This window comes from Leucoraja erinacea, chromosome 2 (genome assembly GCF_028641065.1).
Source record: "Leucoraja erinacea ecotype New England chromosome 2, Leri_hhj_1, whole genome shotgun sequence".
NCBI classification, from domain to species: Eukaryota; Metazoa; Chordata; class Chondrichthyes; order Rajiformes; family Rajidae; genus Leucoraja; species Leucoraja erinaceus.
The window spans coordinates 42,335,397-42,345,324 of NC_073378.1; the positions used below are offsets into that span (position 1 = coordinate 42,335,397).

Genomic DNA, 9,928 nt, shown 5'->3' on the forward strand with positions numbered 1-9,928 from the left:
GTCAAAAGAGCACTCGGAACAACAACCGGCTCCTCTCCCTGCCCTGTAGAACGGAGCGGTTCAGGAGATCCTTCACCCCTGCAGCCATTAGATTTTATAATTCGGACCGCTAGGCTGTAGGGGGATGCATTCTTGCAATTTTTAATTTTTAATTGTTAATTATTGGTCTTTTTAAGTATTTATTGCTCTCAGGTAGTGTCCACAGTGTATTCTATGTATTTTCTGTCTGCGTTCGTTTTGAATCTGTGGGTTTGTTGGTTGGGGGCTTCTGGACATCTGAATTTCCCTGAGGGGATCAATAAAGTATTTATTATTATTATTATTATTGGTTTTTGAATTAATCAGATTTTTCAAATTAAAATGTCTTCAATGCAAGTCACATGTTGTCTAAATCAAGTTACAAAGTGGAAATAAATCAAAAGCTTTAGTCATAATTTTGCACAAACATTAAGTGGGAAACTCAAATCAAATATACAATAGACAATAGGTGTAGGAGTAGGCCATTCAGCCCTTCGAGCCCGGATCTCCGGCGCTACATTCGCTGTAAGGCAGAAACTCTACCGCTGTGCCACAGTGAATAGAATATTTGAATGGAAATGGACATCAACAGGTTTGATTTATATTTGGCCTAACAACGCCTCGGTAGGTTTGCAATATTCTTCCATTTCCCAAAAAATCAATTCTCTATTAAAAACCAATTTTGAAAAGATTATTTGGATTAATTGTCTAGCCTGCAATAAAGGGACAGTGAACTAGAGGAAACCTTGAAGGGTCTTGACCCGAAACATCACCTATTCCTTCTCCCCAGAGATACTGCCTGTCCCGCTGAGTTCATCCAGCAATTTGTGTCTATCTCTGAGGAAACCCACTCCTGGATTTCCCTATAACAATGCAGCACGGAAACAGATCATCTCGGCCCTAGTTGATATGTGAACCTTAGATCCAAGTCCCATGCCTGGTTGACCATAACCCTCAATTCCCAAATCTAGAAATTATCCAATTCCATGTTTCATTACTCAAACGAACCTGCCGCAGAATTCCACTGAAGCTCATTCCACACCGCTACCACAGAAGTAAAGAAAGTAGAAACCCTAAAATATCAAGCCCTTAAAAAATGAATTGAACTAACAATGGTTGAATCTTCCCTATAGCAAGGGAAAAGGGTGTTCACATCAACTGTCTATCCCTCTCATCATTTTAAAGACCTCTATCAAGTCCCCCCTTCACCTTCTGCGCTCCAGAGAATAAAGACCTAACTTATGCCTAACTAAAGGTCTAACTTATTTCCCTTGCGTAATGCAATTTGGAAACAGATCACCTGAGTTGATATGTGATCCTTAGATAAAAGAGAAACGTTTCGGCAGCCAAAACCCTTCATCACCAGAAATATGTCCATCTCAAAACATGGAGAATTCATAGAAACATAGAAAATAGGTGCAGGAGTAGGCCATTCGGCCCTTCGAGCCTGCACCGCCATTCAATATGATCATGGCTGATCATCCAACTCAGTATCCCATACCTGCCTTCTCTCCATACCCCCTGATCCCTTTAGCCACAAGGGCCACATCTAACTCCCTCTTAAATATAGCCAATGAACTGGCCTCAACTACCTTCTGCGGCAGAGAAGTCCAGAGATTCACCACTCTCTGTGTAAAAATGTTTTCCTGATCTCGGTCCTAAAAGATTTCCCCCTTATTCTTAAACTGTGACCCCTTGTTCTGGATTTCCGCAACATCGGGAACAATCTTCCTGCATCTAGACTGTCCAACCCCTTAAGAATTTTGTAAGTTTCTATAAAATCCCCCCTCAATCTTCTAAATTCTAGCGAGTACAAACCGAGTCTATCCAGTCTTTCTTCATATGAAAGTCCTGACATCCCAGGAATCAGTCTGGTGAACCTTCTCTGTACTCCCTCTATGGCAAGAATGTCTTTCCTTAGATTAGGAGACCAAAACTGTACGCAATACTCCTGGTGTGGTCTCACCAAGACCCTGTACAACTGCAGTAGAACCTCCCTGCTCCTATACTCAAATCCTTTTGCTATGAATGCTAACATACCATTTGCCTTCCTCACTGCCTGCTGCACCTGCATGCTTACTTTTAAAGACTGGTGTACCATGACACCCAGGTCTCGTTGCATCTCCCCCTTTCCCAATCGGCCACCATTCAGATAATAATCTACTTTCCTGTTTTTGCCACCAAAGTGGATAACCTCACATTTATCCACATTATACTGCATCTGCCATGCATTTGCCCACTCACCCCAGCCTATCCAAGTCACCTTGCAGCCTCCTAGCATCCTCCTCACAGCTAACACTGCCCCCCAGCTTCGTGTCATCCGCAAACTTGGAGATGTTGCATTCAATTCCCTCGTACAAATCATTAATATATATCGTAAATAGCTGGGGTCCCAGAACTGAGCCTTGCGGTACCCCACTAGTCACTGCCTGCCATTGTGAAAAGGACCTGTTTACTCCTGCTCTTTGCTTCCTGTCTGCCAACCAGTTCTCTATCCACATCAATACTGAACCCCCAATACCGTGTGCTTTAAGTTTGTATACTAATCTCTTATGTAGGACCTTGTCGAAAGCTTTCTGAAAGTCCAGATATAATACATCCACTGGTTCTCCCTTATCCACTCTACTAGTTACATCCTCAAAAAATTCTATAAGATTCGTCAGACATGATTTACCCTTCATAAATCCATGCTGACTTTGTCCAATGATTTCACCACTTTCCAAATGTGCTGCTATCCCATCTTTAATAACTGATTCTAGCAGTTTCCCCACTACCGACGTTAGACTAACTGGTCTGTAATTCCCCGTTTTCTCTCTCCCTCCCTTTTTAAAAAGTGGTGTTACATTAGCTACCCTCCAATCCTCAGGAACTACTCCAGAATCTAAAGAGTTTTGAAAAATTATCACTAATGCATCCACTATTTCTGGGGCTACTTCCTTAAGTACTCTGGGATGCAGCCTATCTGGCCCTGGCGATTTATCGGCCTTTAATCCATTCAATTTACCTAACACCACTTCCCGGCTAACCTGGATTTCACTCAGTTCCTCCATCTCATTTGACCCCCGGTCCCCTGCTATTTCCGGCAGATTTTTTATGTCTTCCTTAGTGAAGACAGAACCAAAGTAGTTATTCAATTGGTCTGCCATGTCCTTGTTCCCCATGATCAATTCACCCGTTTCTGACTGCAAGGGATCTACATTTGTTTTAACTAATCTTTTTCTCTTCACATATCTATAAAAGCTTTTGATGTCAGTTTTTATGTTCCCTGCCAGTTTTCTTTCATAATCTATTTTCCCTTTCCTAATTAAGCCCTTTGTCCTCCTCTGCTGGTCTCTGAATTTCTTCCAGTCCTCTGGTAGGCTGCTTTTTCTGGCTAATTTGTACGCTTCATCTTTTGTTTTGATACTATCCCTGATTTCCCTTGTTATCCACGGATGCACTACCTTCCCTGATTTTTTGTTTTGCCAAACTGGGATGAACAATTGTTGTAGTTCATCCATGCATTTTTTAATGCAGTCTTTAAATGCCTTCCATTGTATATCCACCGTCAACCCATTAAGAATCAATCGCCAGTCTATCTTGGCCAATTCACGTCTCATACCCTCAAAGTTACCTTTCTTTAAGTTCAGGACCCTTGTTTCTGAATTAACGATGTCACTCTCCATCCTAATGAAGAACTCAACCATATTATGGTCACTCTTGCCCAAGGGGCCACGCACAACAAGACTGCTAACTAACCCTTCCTCATTACTCAATACCAAGTCTAGAATAGCCTGCTCTCTTGTTGGTTCCTCTACATGTTGGTTTAGAAAAACTATCCCACACACATTCCAAGAAATCCTCTTCCTCAGCACCCTTGCCAATTTGATTCACCCAATCTATATGTAGATTGAAGTCACCCATTATAACTGTTTTACCCTTGTTGCACGCATTTCTAATTTCCTGTTTGATGCCATCCCCAACTCCACTACTACTGTTAGGTGGCCTGTACACAACTCCCACTAGCGTTTTCTGCCCCTTAGTGTTTCGCAGCTCTACCCATATTGATTCCACATCCGCAAAGCTAATGTCCTTCCTTTCTATTGCGTTAATCTGCTCTCTAACCAGCAACGCTACCCCACCTCCTTTCCTTTTCATAGTCATTAATAGCTATCTGCACATTCAACTCATCCACCTTATTACGAATGCTCCTTGCATTGAGACACAAAGCCTTCAAGCTTGTTTTTACAACACTCTTACCCCTTATACTATTATGCTGAAAAGTGTCCCTTTTTGATTTTTGCCCTGGATTTTCTGGCCTGCCACTTTTACTTTTCACCTTGCTACCTATTGCTTCTACCCTCATTTTACACCCCTCTGACTCTACGCTCACACATTTAAGAAACCCTTTCCCTTTAACTCCATCCTCCACTATCCCATTCGACATCCCACCCCCCTTATTCAGTTTAAAACCACCCGTGTAGCAGTGGCAAACCTGCCTGCCAGAATGCTGGTCCCACACCTGTTAAGATGCAATCCGTCCCTTTTGTACAGTTCCCCCTTACCCCAAAACAGATCCCAGTGATCTAAGAATCTAAATCCCTGCCCCGTGCACCAGTTCCTCAGCCACACGTTCAGGTCCCGTATCTCCCTGTTCCTGCTCTCGCCAGCACGAGGAACTGGAAGCAAACCGGAGATAACAACCCTGGAGGTCCTGCTTTTCAGCATTTTTCCGAGCCCTCTAAAGTCACGCTACAGAATATTCATCCCCTTCTTTCCGACATCGTTTGTGCCAACATGCACTACCACTTCCGGATGTTCACCTTCTCCCTTGAGTATTTTCTGCACTCTGTCCGTGACATCCTGGATCCTGGCACCGGGAAGGCAGCACACCATCCTCGCATCCCGTCTGTTGCCGCAGAAACCCCTGTCCGTACCTCTCACAATGGAGTCTCCCACTACAATGGCGTTGCCTGCCTTATGCCTTTTTGGTTTTGGCTCAACAGCCCTATTCGCATCGCAAGCCAGTCCGCCGCTCAGTGTAAACACGTCTTCTGTCCCGACAGCTTCTATGTGGGTGAACCTGTTCACAAGAGGAACAACACCCGGGGACGTTGGCATTCCATGCTTCCCTCCCTTTCTCACTGTCTCCCACCTTCTCTCTTCCAGTACCTTAGGTGTAACAATCTTACTGTAGGACTTGTTGAGGAACGACTCCGTTTCTCGCACGAACTGGAGGTCATCCACTTGCTTCTCCAGTTCCCCAACGCGGTCCTTCAGGAGCTCTACCTGGATGCACTTCTCGCATTTGTAGCAGCCAGAGGCACCAGCGGTGTCCTTGACCTCCCACATACTGCAAGCATCGCACTGAATCAGCTTGCCTGACATCTCCTTCTTTCGTCTCTCCCTCTCAAGCGTATTGCGTAGTCTCCTCCCCTCAGCTTTCAATTCAATTTCAATTCAGGCAAGGACAAGGTGGTGAATTTTGGGAAGTTAAACCAGTGCTGGACGTTCACAGTGAATGGCAGGGCCCTGGAGAGTGTTGTAGAGCAGAGGGATCTAGGAGTGCAAGTACATTTTTGGGGTGGAGACAACTTTTAAGAAGCCAAAGATACGCGGCTGTGAAGCTTGGCGGACATTTAACATTACCGGTCGGTTATCCTTGGTTCAGAAAACTACTGTTTACCTTTTTTTTCAACGTTGAAAAATTCACGGCGAGCAGAATGAGGCCATGACTAGTTCCCAGATTGCGGGAACTCCTCACGACCATGAAAGCGACTCCCCAGCAACCACCCGCGAACATGTGGCGACCATGTAGCGACTGCATAGTCTCCTGCAGTCGCCTAAGTGGGACAGGCACATTAAGCTTTAGTTGGGATACATCGAAGGGTCTCCACCCGAAACATCACCTTTCCATGTTCTCCAGAGAAGCTGCCTTAACCCTCTGTTTCAGCGGCACTGTTTTTTTGCTCAAGATTTCAACATCTGCAGTTCTTTACGTCTATTGGGACACCATTTTCACATGGTATATAAATAGAACAAGCCATCAAGAGGAAATGATTGAGGCAGGTGCTATAACAACATTATAGAATGACATTTATTCGTGTACACGGGTTGGAAAAGCGAAGAGATACAGGGTTACATGCAAGCAAATAAAACCAGCGTATATGGGAATCTTGGTTGGCTCGAGTTGGGGCAAAATAAGGGCTTGGTTTCATTCAGTGTGATTCTAGACAATATTTTTTTTAAGAGGGTGACTGTTGAAATTCATTTCAAATTACTAATCTTGTGTTTATTTATTATGTGAGGATTGCAACACCTCATCTTAATCTTATTAAAGAGCAGAGCAATGACAGGATCTTCTGGATTTAAAAAAAAGTTTAACTGCACACTGGCAGATGACAATCATTGCTGTCTACCAGGTCAGAATCAGAATCACACTTTATTCGACATGTATGTTTTGCAACATATGAGGAATTTCATTGGCCAGGTCAGTCATACAAATAAAAAGCAACAGATCACTCACAAACACATTTTAACATGAACATCCACCACAGTGACTCCTACACATTCCTCACTGTGATGGAAGGCGAAATAAAGTTCAAGTTCTTTCCCTTAGTTCTTCCTCGGTCGTGGGCCTCGAGCCCCTGTTGACGGGATGATCTTGACTCCCGTAGCCGGCGGCATTTTGGGTCCTCCGCGTCGAGGTGATCTGCTCCTGCATCGGGGGGGATGTCAGCTCTCCCGCACCAGGCGATCGAACCTCGCGTCGGGGCCGGTTGAACCTTCTGGGATGTTGGAGCTCCTGACTCAACCTCTCCCAAAGACTGTGAGCTCTTGATGGTAAAGTCCGTGGTGGGAGCGATCCCAGGCAAGGGATCAGCTTCGATGTTAAATCCACGCCCCATGGTGGGGCTCACGACAGTCCAAGGAGGCTTCCAGCTCCATCGATGGTAGGCCGCAGAGCCTGGAGAAAATGATCCGAAAAATAATCACATCTCCGGCAAGGTAGGAACTTGAAAAAAGGTTTCCCCTGATCCCCTCCCCCCTCTGAACAAACCGAAGAACATTTAAACAAACTTTTAACACACTAAAAAATGACAAAAAGAATGGAAAAAAACGAACAGACTGCCGGCAGGGCTGCCATCTCCCCGGCGCCCCTAGTGGTCACATGGGAAGTAGCTATAGTTTTACACCATTATAATCAGTTTCAGAACCAACCGATGGGCAGCAGTAGAGTTGCTGCCTTACAGCAAATGCAGCGCTGGAGACCCGGGTTCGATCCTGACCACGGGTGTTGTCTGTATGGAGCTTGTACGTTCCCTACGTGACCTGCGTGGGTTTTCTCCAAGAGATCTTCGGTTTCCTCCCACACTCCAAAGTCGTACAGGTTTGTAGGTTAATTGGCTTGCTAAATGTAAAAATTGTCCCTAGTGGGTGTCAGAAAGTGTTAATGTGCAGGGATCGGTGGTCGGCGCGTACCCGGTGGGCCGAAGGGCCTGTTTCTGCGCTGTATCTCTAAACTAAACTTCAAAGTATTGCCACTGCTGGAACAGCAAGTTTTAAGCTTACACCCACAATCACTTTAATTACACAGTGAACACTGCCAAGGTACTATTTTTCCATTAACTTTTCAATTTGTAGAATCCGTAAACAGCATGAAAGAAGCAGCACTTAAAGCCAAACGTAATCCAGAATTATATATATAGTTTCAACAGACAACACTCCAACAAACCGAGCCAATATCTATCAAAGGTCTATTATAGCTGGAAAATGCTATTCGGATTAGCTACCATCTCCACAGAATAGGATATGCCAGAAAGATTATTTCCAGCAGGGTCACGGAGGAATAACAGGATAAAGGCAACTAAAATATGAAACGCTTCTTGTTAAAAAGCAAACTGTTCTTCATCTGTTTCAATAGACAATAGGTGCAAGAGTAGGCCATTCGGCCTATCGAGCAAGCACCGCCAGTCACTGTGATCATGGCTGATCATCCACAATCAATACCCCGTTCCTGCCTACTCCCCATATATCTTTAAGAGCTCTATCTAACTCTCTCTTGAAGGTATCCAGAGAATTAGCCTCCATTGCCCGAGGCAGAGAATTCCACAGATTCACAACAAATGTTTTTCCTCATCTCCGTTCTAAGTGGACTGCCCCTTATTCTTAAGCTGTGGCCCCTGGTTCTGGACTCCCCCAACAACAGGAACATGTTTCTTGCCTCGAGCATGATCAATCCATTAGTAATCTTAGTGTTTAAGAAGGCTCCTCCTCCTTTTTCCTTTCTTGTCCCTGCCCCCGATCAGTCTGAAGAAGGGTTTCGGCCCGAAACGTTGCCTATTTCCTTCGCTCCATAGATGCTGCTGCACCCGCATAGTTTCTCCAGCCTTTTTGTGTACCATTAATAATCTTATATGTTTTAATAAGATCCCCTCTCACCCTTTTAAATTCCAGTGTATACAAGCCCAGCCGCTCCATTCTATCAACATATGAGAGTCCCGCCATCCAGGGAATTAACCTCATGAACCTACGCTACACTCACTCAATAGCAAGAATGTCTTTCCTCAAATTTGGAGACCAAAATTGCACACAATACTCCAGGTGCGATCTCACTGGGGCCCTGTGCAATTGCAGAAGGACCTCTTTGCTCCTTTACTCAACTCCTCTTATTAAGATGGCGGCGGCGCGGGCACATCGCAACGCCCTGTGTCTCACGAGAATCAGCGAACTAGCAATAGTTTACTTACTTGTTTCAAGTCTGTTCACACACGGAGCAGTCTTGCTTTCCTATCGTACAGCCGACAGGAACTTCTGAACATCGGTTCCTGCAGCTGCAACAACTTTTTGGGCGAACTCCATCTCGCTCCTGAACTAGCCAGAACAGTGGAACGGAAGCACCCGTAGATGGCGACGCGAACGCAAACATCGCCGTGGATGCCAAGTTGGGTTAAAGTCTAGGTTAGAGTTAACCCCACACAGGCTATCGATTCCTAGCCTTTTCCTCTCCAACGTACGCTCACTGGCGAACAAAATGGATAAACTCTGGCTACGGATTACCTCCCACAACTGGATTAAAGATTGCAGCATCATGATCTTCACAGAAAACATGGCTTAACATCGACGTTCCTGACAGCACCATCGAGCTAACGGGGCGTCATATACTCCGAGCGGACAGAACAACAGACTCAGGTACGACCAGAGGTGAGGGTCTGTGCATTTATGTAAATAAAGCTTGGTGCATGGACACTACCATCATCGAGAGTCACTGCTCAGCTAACCTCGAGTTTCTCATGGTTAAATGCAGACCATTCTTTCTTCCCAGAGAGTTTACTTCCACTGTTGTGACTGCAGCCTATATTCCTCCGGATGCTAATGCTAAGCTTGCAATGAAGGAACTGCATACTACCATGAGCAAACAACAGACTCACAACCCCAAGGCAGCCTTCATTGTTGCAGGTGACTTAAATCACTCCAACTTGAAGACTGTACTCCCCAAATTCCACCAACATGTCTCCTTCCCCACTAGAGATGACAAGATACTGGACAAAGTTTGCACAAACATGGCTGAAGTCCCCCTCCCCCACCTTGGACAGTCTGACCACCTCTCATTGTTCCTGCTCTCAAAGTACTCTCCACTCATCAGAAGTGTAAAACCCACAGTGAGGACAGTTAAAGTTTGGTCAGAGGGAGCGGACTCCACACTTCAGCAGGGTTTTGGAAACACTGACTGGAATGTGTTTGCAGCTCAGGCCATCCTTGACTCCCACACGGACATTGACTCTTATACCTCCTCCGTTTTGGACTTTATAAACTCCACCATTAACAGTGTCACCTCCCTCAAACGGATTACCACATTCCCGAATCAGAAGCCATGGATGAACAGCGAGGTCAGGCTACTGCTGAAGGCACGTGACACCGCTTTCAGGTC

The 9,928-nt window shown here is 45.1% G+C and overlaps 1 protein-coding gene across 2 annotated transcripts in view; it reads right to left on the reverse strand.

The window, feature by feature from the left end:
• The window catches only part of mindy3 (MINDY lysine 48 deubiquitinase 3), a 118,465-nt gene that overhangs the window by 66,432 nt on the left and 42,105 nt on the right, over positions 1 to 9,928 (reverse strand). The window contains exon 12 of one of the 2 annotated variants that reach the window (XM_055655775.1): positions 6,129 to 6,964. The exons of the other annotated variant lie outside the window; for it this stretch is intronic. Within the exon in view, the coding sequence (XP_055511750.1) occupies positions 6,561 to 6,964 (404 nt within the window). The 3' untranslated portion in view covers positions 6,129 to 6,560. Of the gene's footprint in view, positions 1 to 6,128; positions 6,965 to 9,928 lie in introns of those variants that run through there. 2 annotated transcript variants of the gene reach the window in all.